General features: G+C 31.8%; 1 protein-coding gene across 2 annotated transcripts in view; it reads left to right on the top strand.

Annotated features, from left to right (window-relative positions):
• The window catches only part of atp9a (ATPase phospholipid transporting 9A), a 110,738-nt gene that overhangs the window by 54,216 nt on the left and 40,816 nt on the right, over nt 1-15,706 (top strand). Inside the window, exons 15-19 of one of the 2 annotated variants that reach the window (XR_015523915.1) lie at nt 358-519; nt 3,123-3,215; nt 3,340-3,423; nt 8,995-9,780; nt 9,819-10,242. Coding sequence is in view for 1 of the 2 variants with exons in the window: in XM_087307664.1 (XP_087163790.1) it covers nt 358-519; nt 3,123-3,215; nt 3,340-3,423; nt 8,995-9,165; nt 10,401-10,499 (609 nt within the window). In the remaining variant the exon portion in view is untranslated. Of the gene's footprint in view, nt 1-357; nt 520-3,122; nt 3,216-3,339; nt 3,424-8,994; nt 9,781-9,818; nt 10,243-10,400; nt 10,500-15,706 lie in introns of those variants that run through there. The other variant, XM_087307664.1, reaches the window with a different exon arrangement.

Raw genomic sequence — 15,706 nt, forward strand, 5'->3', positions numbered from 1 at the left:
AAGCTGGATATATTTAAACACTGTTGCCCCAAAACTGTTTAATCTACTTACAATAGTGATTTTTGTATAGTAAGTCCACTTTAATGCAGAATATCTTAAGATGATTCTATGATCTGTGAATTCCGACTGATAGAAACTGCTTCTGTTTTGTAATTAATTAGAAGCTAGTTATATTTACACACTGTTGCCCCAAAACCACCTAAAATAGCGATTTTTGCATAGAAGGTCAGCTTTAAAGCAGATCATCTTGATGATTCTCTGAGCTGTCAAGACTGACTGATGCTGACTGTGCTCCTGCTTTGTTTATGGCTTGATGGTTTCATATGTTGTGATTTCTCCTTCTGAATGTGGTTGTAGGTGTCTCTCGTTCAGTGGACGGAGAGTGTTGGGCTGACGCTGGTGGGCAGAGACCAGTCCTCTATGCAGCTGAGGACACCTAGTGGACAAATCCTCAACTTCACCATCCTGCAAATCTTCCCCTTCACCTATGAGAGCAAACGCATGGGCATCATAGTGAGAGTGAGTACTGCAACATAGCAACATGCGGGTAATAAAAAGATTGTCTGCGGGGTCTTAAAAAGCATTAAAAGCCTTGAATGTTATTTTACAAAGGTATTAATTTTTGTAGGGCTGCACAATATCGTTTATATATATATATATATCGTTTCAGCATCTTTATCACAATGTGTGCGTTTGCAAAAGTCACTTCACAGGATTTTCAATGTTGAGTTCATATGTTAGGATCACATTTAACTGTAGAGTTTAACCATAATGAAGTAAAAGTTTATTATTTGCATGTGTTTTTAAGGTCAATGGATGTGTAAGAATTTACAGTTTAAAGTATTCAGGCACAAGAAATTGTACTATTTGGAATTTTTATAAAGATTGTTTTGTAATGGGCGACGCGGCTGTCGCCTCACAGCAAGAAGGTCACTGGGTCGCTTGTTCGAACCTCGGCTCAGTCGAAGTTTCTGTGTGGAGTTTGCATGTTCTCCCTGCATTCGCGTGGGTTTCCTCCGGGTGCTCCGGTTTCCCCTACAGTCCAAAGACATGCGGTACAGGTGAATTGGGTAGGCTAAATTATCCGTAGTGTATGAGTGTGTGTGTGTGTGCGTGTGGGTGGATGTTTCCCAGAGATGGGTTGCGGCTGGAAGGGCATGTTTCATACAAATTAACAATTACAAAAAAAGGGTATCATCAAATATCATGAAATAAAGGTGGGGTTTTTGTCATTTAATAACCTAAGAAAACACCTCTGTGTCTTGAGTTTTGCAGTTTTTAGAAAACATCCAGTTTTCTCTCTACCCTTTTAAACAATGTGATAATTGAAGATCAGGCCAGAACTGATCTGACTGGACTATGTTTGTTATCTGAGAAAGCTGTGACCCTGCCCTGAGCTTGATGACTAACTCTCCCCACACAAAACGCTCTGCTATTGTTGTTGGCCTGGACTGAAGCCTGTATCAGCGACTCAGGAAACCCAGCAGCTCAACCTGCTTTCCTCGGCAGAATCCTTTTAAAACACCTTCAAGGACAATCGAGGAAGAGCGAAATTAATCTCCAGTAATGCTTGGGAAAATAACATGTCCTGGTTACCTGCGAACGTTTCCTGTTTCGTTTGGTTACATACTGTATGTATATAAAGTCTATTATTATGAATTTAATGTATGAAAAGTTGGATCATCACAATAATAATTTGCAGATGAATAAATCGACATTTGCTTTCCTTGTGTACAAAATTATCAGAATATGGGATTTTTTAATGATCATTAATAAAATTATAATAATAATCATGAAATTATCAATAATAAAAAAACATTTAAATTGTCATCATCAATAATAATAATAATAATCAAATAATAGTTGTAACAATAATAATATTATCAATAATTAATAACACATGTCAATTAATAATAGTAATAATATAAATAATAAAAAGACATGTTAATTATCAAAATTAAATAATAATAATAATTTTATCAATAATAAAGACACTCTAATTATAAATAATAATAATAGTCAATAATAAAATAATAGTAATAATAGTACTATAAATTATTTGAAAAGACATGTTATCAATAATAATAATTGTTATTATAATTATTAATAATAAAATATTATTATTTTATTAATTATTATTATCAATAATACAACAACAACAACAATAATAATAATATTTTCTAAAATAAATAAGACATGTCAATTTTCAATAATAATAATAATAATGTCAATAATAAAAGACATGTCAATTACCAATTATAAAAATAATGTCAATAATAAAAAAGAAAATTATTAAATAATTATCAATAAAATAATAATAATAATAATAATAATAATAATAATAATAGTAATTATTGAAACATTTGAAACACAATGCAGTATGAATATCTTGTTTATATATATATATATATATGTTTTTATATATATATATATATATATATATATATATATATATATATATATATATATATATATATATATATATAATGTTTCCATCATAATTTATTTGCACATCCTCTAGTCTTATAAATATGATTTACAGCATCGGTAATTAATAATGTAATTTATTTCTGTGATTCATTGATGAATTTTCAGCATCATTACACCCTTGTCATATGATCCTTAGGAAATCATAATTAATGAATGAATTGATGCTTAATAAATATTCATCATTATGATCAATGTTGAAAATAGTGTTGAATGTTGAAAATCTATGTTTTTTTGTGGTAATATTTTTCATCCAATTTATTTAAGAATAATAGAAAACAGTGAATTATATAAAAAAATACAAACACAGATATTAAGAATATTTTTTTAATGATTTACCAAAATAATTTGGGTTTTAAAGCATATTTTTTAAAAGAATTATATAGTCAGATTAATTGCATATGAATTTATATTTTTAGATAGTGTGTGCACATAAGAATATCCATTCAAAAAAGTAACAGTTTGCCTGTAGTTAGGCAAATGTTTTATACACTATGTAATGAAGGTTTTGGATTTTTTTAAAGGCTTTTCGGATTATAACATTGCTTTAAAAGCATTAATCAAAATGTGCATAAAAAATAATGGTTGGAAACATAACTGAAGCATAACACACTTATCCTGTTTATGTTTGCTAGGATGAATCTACAGGCGAGATCACGTTTTACATGAAGGGTGCTGATGTAGTGATGGCCGGCATTGTTCAGTACAACGATTGGCTAGAAGAGGAGGTAATTTCATATTTCTTTGACCAGTAAACAAAAACACAAACTGACTTTGTATTGACGCAGTGCTCATGCCAAGATATTTTGATGAGCTGTACGTTGGGAATTTGCTCTCTGCTCTGTTTATCAGTGTGGGAATATGGCCAGGGAAGGCTTGAGGGTGCTGGTGGTGGCCAAAAAATCCCTGACGGAAGAACAATACCAAGATTTTGAGGTGAGTTTTACGCAAATTGTCTTTAAAGACTCTGTTATGGTGTAAAATACTTGGGTGAATAACTCATTCGGCAGTTTGTATATACTAATAGAAAAATAGATTGGTTTATTAAAATATTTTTCTAAAATGTTTGGTTTATTAAAAGAACTATCCCCCCAAATAACTGGAAGAAGTGAAGTAACAGTAACAAAGTAACAAAGGTGAATAATCAGCAGTTTATACCAGGGGTGTTTAAACTCGGTCCTGGAGGGCCGGTGACCAGCACACTTTAGCTCCAACTTTTTTCAACACACCTTCCTGGAAGTGTCTAGTATACCTAGAAAGAGCTTGATCAGCTGGTTCAGGTATGTTTAAATGGGGTCGGAACTAAAATATGCAGAACACCGGCCCTCCAGGATCGAGTTTGGACACTCCTGGTTTATACTAAAAGAAAAATTAATTGGTTTATTAAAATTTGAATATTTTTTTCCCAAGGGTTGACATGGTGGCTCAGTGGTTAGCACTGTCACCTCACAGCAAGAAGGTTGCTGATTCGAGTCCTGGCTGGGTCAGTTGGCATTTCTGTGTGGAATTTGCATGTTCTCCTCATGTTGGCGTGGGTTTCTTCCACAGTCCAAACATATGCACTATTGGAGAATCAATTAAACTAAATTGTCTATAGTGTACTGTATGTGTGTGAATGAGTGTGTAAGGATGTTTACCAGTACTGGGTTGCTGCTGTAAAGGCATCCACTGAGTAAAACTTATGCTGGAATAGTTGGTGGTTCATTCCGCTGTGGTGACCCCTGATGAATAAAGCGACTGAAGGTAATGAATGCGACAAAGTTAATGAATGAATGAATGTAATCAAATGTAATGTAATATTTGAAAGTGTATTTAATAACTATATACAATGTAGTCAAATTAAGATGTGATTTGCATGCCACCAAGCTGTGATGCCTTCATAAAATTTCACAGACGGTTTGAGCTGCCATAAGGTTATGGCTGACTGACTCTCAAATGACAAATAACTCATCTCATCTCACATAAACAGTGTTCAGACCTTTCAGTCATGTACAAACTGCAATCAAATTAGTGACATTCAGGGTTGGCTTTCTCTAATAAAGAAAGGATAAAACAATCATTGCAATAAATGTGCTACTTTTTTCTAATTAATAAATGTTAAATTAACCACCTTAGTCGTATCAACTTTATGATAAGCTTATTTTTATAGTATATGTAAACCAGTAATATGTTTTTGACATCAAAACCTGTACTTGTTTAAGTAAAAGGGATAATTCACCCAAAATTGAAAGTTCTGTCATCATTTTACTCGACCTCCACTTTTTTGAACACAAAAAGAGATATTTTGAAGAATGTTGAAAACTGGTAACTATTGACTTCCATAGTTTTTTGACTGTAGTCTCAATTAAAAATATATATATTATGGGTTTTGAGCTTCAACATCACATATTATATTGTGTTGTGTTGTATTGTATCATATATCATATCATATCATATTATTCATTAATTTTCTTTTTGGCTTAGTCCTTTTGTTAATCTGGGGTCGCCACAGCAGAATGCTTATATAGCATATGTTTTACGCAGCAGGTGCTCTTCCAGCTGCAACCTATCACTAGAAAATCATATCATATCTTATCAAATCATTTTAAACATAAATATGACTTATTTTAAAAAAAGAAATTCAACAAAGATTGCTGAAAAAAAGCTAAATATCATATATCATTTCTTGAATTCATGCTAGAAAGTATGTTTATATATATATATGTAATATATATATATATATATATATATATATATATATATATGTAATATATATATATATATATATATATATATATATATATATATGTAGTTATATATATATATATATATATATATATATATATATATATATATATATATATATATATATATATATATATATTTATAACTACAATATCCCGATTTGCTGATTTGTATTTAACTCAGATTTACTCATTATTTACCCTCCGTCAAGTAGTTTAAAAAATGTTTTTCAGCTTTTATAGGATGTCCAAATCTCTGTTTCCAAAAGTTGACACTTATGACTACTTTTGTGGTTAAGGGAATCGTATCGTATCATATCATATCATATCATATCATATCATATCATTTTGGATTGTATCGTTTCATATCGTATCGTATCATATATCTATCGAATCATATATATCATATGTTTCATATATCTCATATATCTCATATCATATCATGTAAAACATATAGCCTGTATCTCATATCATGTATAACATGTCTTATATATCATATTTCTTATATATAAAATATATATCTTATATATCAAATTTTATATAAATCATATAATATATAATATATATCATATATCTCATCTCTTATCATATCATAACATATATCATCTCTCATATCATATCTCATAAATCATGTATCATATCATATTTTATCTGTCATATCATATGAAATATCATATATATAATATATCAAAGCATATATCTCACATCATATCATGTATCTCATATAATATCATATATTTCCTATATTATATCTCATATCATAAATGTATATCATACATCTCCTCTCATGTATCATATCTCATATGTCGTTTATCTCATATCATATGGCATATCATATATATCATATTATGTATATCATACCTTTCATATCATATATATCATGAATCTCATATCTCTTATCATATAGTTCATATAATCATATATAGCCTATATCATATATAATATCTCATGTATCATGTTTTTTATATATATCATACTGTATATCTCATATACATCATATCTCATGTCATATATATATATATATATATATAATAATAATAATAATAATAATGAAAGAAAAATTGTTATATTTAAATTTAAAATAATTTTTAGAATGAATTTATATATATATATATATATATATATATATATATATATATATATATAAATTCATTCTAAAAATTATTTTAAATTTAAATATAACAATTTTTCTTTCATTATTATTATTATTCAACAGACAATCCTGAAAACAGCCTAGTATCCAGTGTAAACCCTTGGTATAGACGGTGACCTTTGCATGTTTATAGCTACAATATCCAGGTGCTGATTTATATTTAGCCTGGATTAAGCGGTTGCCAGGCAACCATCCATCCATCGTCAACAGTAATTGTCAAAAAAAAAAATGTTACATGTTTTCCAGAGGGAACCACCCCCAAAACGATCGCGAGCCCAGAGAAAAGACTGGTTTCTTGTGTCCGAGCTGAAGTGTGTAATTGTGTGTGTGTGAGCGAGTGGGCGGCGGTGACTCAGAGTGTGTGTGAGTCACCAGTGAGAGTGTGTTCCTGTGTGACTCGCGCGCACATTGTTTGCTCTTTATCTCAGTGTGATTGTGGGCCGAGTCGCTCTGGCTTCACTCAGCGCAGTGGCACGCCGCTTTCTGGGGTCACTGCAAGGGTGTGTGATTTTTAGCTGTGATTATTTGACTGCAGATGAGCGTCAGGGGTCTGAGACGTCTCGGTTTGACAAGTCTGATAGGCTTCCTCTGATTTCAAGACAAAGCTGAGATGTTTAGAGATTTGTGGTGCATGCGTTTTAGCAGAATAGATTATAGCTTATAATAATAGATAATAATAGAATAATAGATTATATAGCGTAATAGATTGCAGTTGAATAGAATAAGTAACTCGCATGTCGTTGCAGCTGTTGGTAGATATTTGGAATATGTAGAGTAAAAATGACTTTAAATCAGGGGTTTAAAAATAGGGTTAAGTTTTAAGAATGCAATTTTTATTATTTTTGTTTACACAATTTTTTTATTGCTATTACGCTTAATAAAAATAACAGCAACAGCACAATTATGATAATAATAATAATAATAATAATAATAATAATCATATAATTTTGAATATATTTCTTAATATTTTCCTGTGACTATAATAAATGTAATTATAATAATGCAGAAACTTTAATAATAAATGTATTAAATATTACAATAATAATAGTTTTTATATTTCTTTATCTGATTTATTTTATTATTATTATTTTTATTATTATTGTTATTATAGAGTAGTAGTAGTAGTAGTAGCAATAATAATAATAATAATAATAATAAATCAGATTTATAATAAATAAATCACCATAATATAATAATGAATTAATTTTCATTAATAATATAATAATCCATAAATTTTCCTGTTACTTTTTATAATTATTATAACTATATTAATATATTTTATATTTTAATAATAACTGTATTAAATATAATAATTGTACTATTTCTTAATTAGATCTGATTTATTATTATTATTATTATTATTATTGTTGTTGTTTTTATTAATTATTACTATTATAATTATTTCTATAGTTATTATTATTATATATTTTTACAAAAATAAAAAATGGTGGTAGTAATAGTAGTAGTAGTAGTAATATATCAGCTAAAAAATTGTACAATTATTATTATTATTGTATTAATACATTTAAAATATCTGCATAATAATAATAATAATAAATACTATTATTATTATTATTTTATTATTAAACATAATAAAAATGTGAGTAATAATAATAACATACAATGAGAATAATAATAATACTGCTATAAAATATTATTATCATCACTGTTTTATACCAATAAAATAGTTATAAATTGTAAAAACAAAAATCCATTATTCTTTGTTGTCTTTTATTTTTCTTATTCAGTGCAATAAATCCATATAAAAATATAGATTTGGTTTAAATGATGTTTCTAAATGTGCTAACTTTATTAAGAAAGGGTTAAAACATATTTATTTTTTTGTCAGCAGTTTGGAAGCTTTGTTTACACACAGAAAATGGTGGTGTTTATTCAATGTAATGACTCAAGTGAGCAATAATGACTGCTGGACTTACTAAATTATATTCTTTATTTATAATGTTAATTGCTTTCATGAAAACTATTTATAAAGCATTCTGTATTTTGTCTGCTGCAGATAGTAGTAGTAAAGGAAACCTAAATAAAATAAATGCGTTATACAGTTAAAATGATTTGCCCTCTTGCAATTTTTTTTTCTTTTTTAAATATTTCCCAAATTATGTTTTACAGAACAAGGATTTTTCGTAGTGTTTCCTATAATATTTTTTCTTCTAAAGAAAGTCTTATTTGTTTTATTTAGGCGACAATAAAAGCAGTTTTTAATTTTTTGAAACCATTTTAAGGTAAAATATTTTAGCCCCCTTAAGCAGATTTTTTTTCGATAGTCTACAGAACAAACCATCATTATACAATAACTTGCCTAATTACCCTAACTTAACCTGATTAACCTAGTTAAGCCTTTAAATGTCACTTTAAGCTGAATACTAGTATCTTGAAAAATATCCAGTAAAACATTATGTACTGTCATCATGGCAAAAATAATGAAATCAGAATAAGAAATTATTTATTATGTATGTAATGTATAGAATGTTATTATTATGTTATTATGTTTCGAAATGTATTGAAAAAGTATTCTCTCCATTAAATAGAAATTGGGGTAAAAAATATTCAGGGGGGCCAATAATTCTGACTTCTGAAATTTTTTCTAACATGATTGTTGTTGTGCCACAGGCTCGATACGTCCAGGCAAAGTTGAGTGTTCATGATCGCTCTCTGAAAGTGGCCACAGTCATCGAGAGTCTGGAGATGGAGATGGAGCTCTTGTGTCTTACAGGAGTGGAGGATCAACTTCAGGCCGATGTCAGACCGACTCTGGAGATCCTGCGAAACGCCGGCATCAAAGTCAGTGTCTGCACGCACACACATGCACATACACAGACAATAAGATTTCACTGCCAGGACAATGCAACAAAAATAGAGCTCATCAAAACTGACACGACACGCAAAGCTATTGGCTGGTTGCATCTGGTTTGGAGAAAAACTAAAATTAACATGAAAGAGATGTTGGACCAGGTGCTTTTTTCTTCTCACAATTCTGAGAAAATTTCAACTCAATATTGCAAGGGTGCAAACTCAAATTTCTAAGGAAAAAAGTCACAGTTGTGAGATATAAATGCAAAATGTTAAGGTAAAAAGTAATAATGAAGGAAAAAACTCATAATTGTGAGATTTAATACTGGAAAGTGTGGTGAAAAACATCAAGAAAATGTGTACCGTTAACTTGAAGTTGTGAGAAAAATGTCTGAATTGTGAGTTAAAATTCTAAATTGTGAGAAAAATGTCAGAACTGTGAGATTAAAAACTCGACATTTATGAGAAAAGATTGCAATTGTGAGATTAAAAACTCGACATTTATAAGAAAAGGTCACAATTGTGAGATTAAAAATTCGACATTATGAGAAAAAGGGCAGAATTGTGAGATTAATAATTCAAAATTATGAGAAAAAGGGCAGAATTGTGAGATTAATAATTCAAAATCATGAGAAAAAGGGCAGAATTGTGAGAACTCAATATTGAGGAAAAGTTTGAAATTTCTCAATTGTGAGGAAAAAGTCAAATGAATTGTGAGAGGATAACTTGAAATTGTGTGGAAAATAATCAGGATTTTATATAAAAACTTGTTAGGAAAATGTCAGATTTTGGGGAGAATCAGGATTTTGATGTCAATTGGGAGGAACACTCGGAATTGTGAGGGTGAAAGTCAGAGTTCAGAATTGTGAGAGTTTTTTTTTAATTGTCTGGAAAAAGTCAGAGCTTTGAAAGAAGTTGTGATGTGTTAAGTTGGAGTTGTGCATTTAAGTTGAAATTTAAACTCAAAATTTTGGCAAAATGTGAGCGTTTTGAGATAAAAACTTGAAATTGGGAGGAAAAAGTCAGAATTGTGAGAACAACTATAAAATCAAGAAATCTCCAATTTTGAAACTAACCTGACAAAAAATAACAAATCAGTGTTGTATTTCGTCAGTCTGCCACGTTGAATTGTTGTGCTCCTCTGTAATATTGACTTTGTTGTGTTAACAAGTGCTTAGAAACATCAATGTCAAGCTTAATTCAACTGAAACCTGTTCTTTGTCTAGGTTTGGATGCTGACCGGGGACAAATTAGAGACTGCAACCTGCACAGCCAAAAACGCCCATCTAGTGACCCGCAATCAGGACATCCACGTCTTCAGACCTGTAAGTCCTTCATAGAACTCTTTTTTCTACCATTATTTTTAAACGGGCCAAATCTTACACTTCTAAAAGGGTGTCCTGCATCAGGAAATTTAAAAGCAAAAATGTAAAAACCGACCAGTAAAAACAGGGCTTGATCCTTACTGTGATCCAGTTAATCCAAACTGTGAAATGGGTATCTCTTATTATGGGTTGCAAATCTTTCATTACGCTATAGTACATATATTTTAATGGATTCTTTCTGGAGACAGAGGACACACTATGGTAAAGTGTTTAGTTGTTGTTGCTATTTTGGTGCTGTCAGATTTTTTAAGGTGTATTTAGGAGATATCCCAGTATTAGGTAATGGCTGGAAGGGCATCCACTGCGTAAGAAATATGCTGAAATAGTTAGCGGTTTATTTCACTGTGGTGACCCCTGACAAATAAGGGACTAAGTCGAAATAAAATGAATAATTGCCTCTTTTGACCAATTGAATGCATTCATCGGGGTTTCTGAAGGGTCCTAAAAAGTCTTAAAATGTCTAAATCTAAAAATCCAAAATTTAGGCCTTAAAAAGTCTTAAATATACTGAAATATTGTGTGGTCTTAAATCTTTTTCAAACAGGTCTTAATTTTCTTTTGTTCATGTACTGCTACCAAATCTGGCCAAAACCCATACAATAACTAACAATCATCTCGATAAAACTTTAAACTTTTTATTTAAAAAGGTAATTTTTAACTCTTTATCTATTTATCTATTTTTAACTATTTAACTATTTATCAATGGTTTCATTATTTTCCTGACAGTAACATTTGTTTAAAAGTTCTCCATGTGTTTACTGCTGAGAACACCGACCTGGATTGACTTTTGTGCATAGATTTAGTTTATTATAGTTTTTAAAAATTTTGTTTATTTTTTAAATTGTTTTAAAGAAAGTTTATGTTGGAAAAAAGGTGTATGGATACAAGTAGAGCTTGCTTGTATTTACACAATATTTAAAATATTTAGCTAAGAAATAAAATATAAAATATAAAAAATATATATTATTAACGTATTATTGTGTTATTAAATAAAATAAAAAAAATTGAAAGGGCAAAAAAAAATAATTTCCATCTGGGCCATTTGAAAAATTCCTTAGCCTTTAGCCCTTTATAGGTTTAAAATTTAATTCATAATGGTCTTAAAAAGTCTTAAATTTAACTCCTGATCCATTCATTTTCTTTTCGGCTTAGTCGCTTTATTAATCTGGGGTCACCACAGCGGAATGAACCACCAACTTATCCAGTATATGTTTTACGCAGCATATGCCCTTCCAGCTGCAACCCATCATTGGGAAACACCCGTACACACTCAGTCACACACATACACTACAGCTAATTTAGCTTACCCAATTCACCTATACCACATGTCTTGGACTGTGGGGGAAACTGGAGCTCCTGCACAAAACCCACACCAACATGGGGAGAACATTCAAACTCCACACAGAAATGCCAACTGACCCAGCCGAGGCACAAACCAGCGCCCTTCTTGCTGTGATGCGACAGTGCTACCCACTGCGCCACTGTGTCGCCCTTATTGGCATCCATGATAAATAAAATAACTATTTATTTCTTACTAAATTAAACCGGCCCCAAGCTTTTTTGAACCGCAGGGTTCGTGTCAGCTCTGTAAATCTCGCCCCACACCCAAACGTCTCCAACACACACAAAGCTTGATTGAGTTTAGTAGCACTCAGAAAAGCAAACCGGCAGAGCAGTTTCCTGAAGCCCTCTCTATGTGAAACTCTATGACTCTGCGAGCTGCTGTGGATCTCCCATGCGGAGGACTGCCAGCGAAAGATAGACACTCTGAGGAAGGTTGAATCTTCCCCACAGCAGCAGTTCCTGGAAACCGAAGACAATGGCTGGCACCACATGAAAAACAGGCACCTCGTTCCCTGCGGATCCCAGCGGCATCTGGATTGACTTCCTGCTGGACGGGAAAAAAAAGGCATCCAGATTGAAGCTAAAATTGACAGATGAATTGCTCGACACAAATGTTCATCAATTAGAAAACATCCCCTGGTCACACTTTATTTTAATGTACAATTTATGAAATTTACTATCCAATAACTAAGACTTTTAGTGCAATAAACTACTGATTGGTTGCTTATTAATATAGTGAGGTGATAGTTGGATTTAGGTTTTGGGATTAGAGATGTAGAATAAGAACATACAACTGAGATCGACGACAAGACTTTTGTCAGGTAGGAGCAACAAATAAAAGCTTGACTTCTAGTTAATCATTTGGAAAAGTAGCAGAGGGTAGATTTTTCTGATCAATCATCTGTTGAACTGCATCCCAATCTTTACAAATACTGCAAAAGACCTATTGGAACCCACATGGACCCAAGATTCTTACAGATATCAGTCAAGTTTGGTAAAGGGAAAATCATGGTTTGGGGTTACGTTCAGTATGGTGGCATGCGAGAGATCTGCAGAGTGGATGGCAACATCAACAGCCTGAGGTATCAAGACATTTGTGCATTACATTGCAAACCACAGCAGAGGGCAAATTCTCCAGCAGGATAGCGCTCCTACTCATAATTCAGCCTTCACATCAAAGTTCCTGAAAGCATAGAAGGTCAAGGTACTACAGGATTGGCCAGCCCATTCACCAGACATGAACATTATTGAGCATGTCTGGGTAAAGATGAAGGAGGAGGCATTGAAGATGAATCTAAAGAATCTTGATGAACTCTGGAAGTCCTGCAAGAACGCTTTCTTTGCCATTCCAGATGACTTTATTAATAAGTGATTTGAGACATTGCAGAGATGTATGGATGCAGTCCTCCAAGCTCATGGGAGTCATACACAGTATTAATTATTTTTCCACTGCACCATGACTGCACATATTCTATACTGTACATTATTTAAGTCAGACCTTACTGTCCTAAATAAATAATTCAAAATCAAGGCATGATCATATTTTTTTTTAGGTAAAATAAGCGTAATCAAATAAGCCACTTCTGATACCAAATGATCAACTAGAATCAAGTTATTAATTGTTGTTCCTAAAACTTGGATAGGCGACAAGACTTTGGTCAAGTAGTCTACTTTATAAGCGCTAATAAGCAGTTGATATCTTAATAAGAAGCCAGCAGCAAATGGTGTGAATTGTTACTTAAACTAAAGTGTTACCCATTCTCTTTTTCTGCTGAGGAGTTTTGAAATAATTTACACATTCAATTTATTTGTTTACATTGTTTTGGAGACTTAGTAAAGGAAAGTTTCATCCTAAAATAAATAATTATTTGCATAGTTGTTCCAAAGCCATATGTTATGTGGGTCTAATATGACAATTTGATCCCTAGAAAATATTAATCAGTTGTGCTGCTTTAGAAAATGTCTAAAACTAGGAACTAAATAAAATTGAGTTGAATCTGCTTGACGATGTTTTTAGTGTATCCTCCTGTCTTTTACAGTGTATCCAAATGTGAGTTATGATATACACTAGTGTTCTCTCAATAAACATTCTTTTAAAATAAAGAAATGCATGACTTAATCCTGTAATTTTACTGTCACATTTATTTTAGCACAATATCTCCTGTCCTTATATTCAAACATTCAACTGAAATGATGAGGTGAGATTGGACTAAAATGTTATTAAATGTGATATTCACCTGCTTTCAGATCAGCATTACCACAGAGCTGTAGATCACTGAGAAGCAATGAAAAAGCTGTCAAATCGCAGAACAATTCTCTAAGATTTCAGGATTGCATCGATTAAATCGTCCACAATCTTTCGTGTTGCTTGTAAGTGAACTTTGGCTCTGTGTAGTTCTTCTGAAAGCAGTTGCTGGAGATTTACAGCTGATTACAGAGCAGGTTTGACTCCCTCAATTAACACGAAGATCGCCTTTAATTGAGCTCTACTACCAAGTAAGGGTACTTTTGGCTAGGCATACAATGATAACCGGTTTCAAGGTTTACCGGGGTTTGGAAAAGTCACAGTTTTAAAACCACAGGAATTTTCTTTTATACTGTTCCTGGACATATATAATTTAATTTTATTTTTTAACTGTTGTCAACTTTTTTTAGGGCAACAGTATCTCCAGCAGAAAAGGACCCTCCACATTAAAGGCTACTGGTCAGCCCTCGATTCAGCAAACATCTGAAAAACCTAAGATATTTTTATCTAGGGTTATCATACAGTCAGAAAATTAACCATATAATTATGCCTACTGTTGGAAATTGCAAACGCAAGCCTTATGAGGGTGACTTGTACCAAATTGTACTGTACTATACTCTACAGTTTACTCAGTGTAAACAAAGAAAAATCCTTCATGTTGTTCTAACCTCATGTGATGCATTTATTAAGGAAATGAGCAGTGTGATCATTCTTACAAACATCTCTTTTAATGGTCGACCACAAAAAGAAAGTACAGGTTTTATAAATGACATGACATGATCTGTTTACTCTCAAACCTTCCTGTCTAATGTCAGTGTCTGCTCAAAGCCACGAGTCTTCTCTCAATAATGCAGTGGTGACTTTCTTTAAAATTAAAATAATGCATGACGTAATCCTGTAATGCAGCGTCAAATTTTTTGCATAATATTTCCAATCCTTATATTCAAACATTCCAATGAAATGATGAGGTGAGATTGGAGTAAAACACGTTATTAATTGTAGTCTACACGTGCTTTCAGATCAGCATTAATAAATTGCTGTCAAATCGTAGAACCGTTCTCTTCGATTTCAGGATTGCATGGATGTACAGCTGATTACAGAGCTGGTTTTACTTCTTTTTACTTCCAAAATGATTAACAACATCCTTTACTTAGATCCTACTACCAAGTAAGGGTATTGTTGGCATTGCAATCACAAGCCTGATAAGGGTGACTCATACCAAATCATACTGTAATATACTCTACAGCAAAGATACCCAAAGTAGGGCCTGCAGGCCAAAGTTTCCCCATGGTAACCTTTATTTTGGCCTGCCATCCTATCTGAGAAGAGATTTAGAATAAAGGTTGCGGCAAATGCATTTGACAGAGATCATCATTTCTAATTTAACAAAACCTTTTGTTTGTTTGTTTAATTGTTATGCTACAAAAAAAGTCAGCTAAAATTAAATGTTTCAATTAAATGATGTGCATGGTTTTTTAGAAATGTAAATGATGTAAATAATGTCATGGTCCAGAGAGGACAATACACAAGACATCAACGAGCAAATAAAGGCAAGGGC

This window comes from Danio rerio, chromosome 23 (assembly GCF_052040795.2).
Source record: "Danio rerio strain M-AB ecotype USA chromosome 23, GRCz13ab, whole genome shotgun sequence".
Lineage (NCBI taxonomy): Eukaryota > Metazoa > Chordata > Actinopteri > Cypriniformes > Danionidae > Danio > Danio rerio.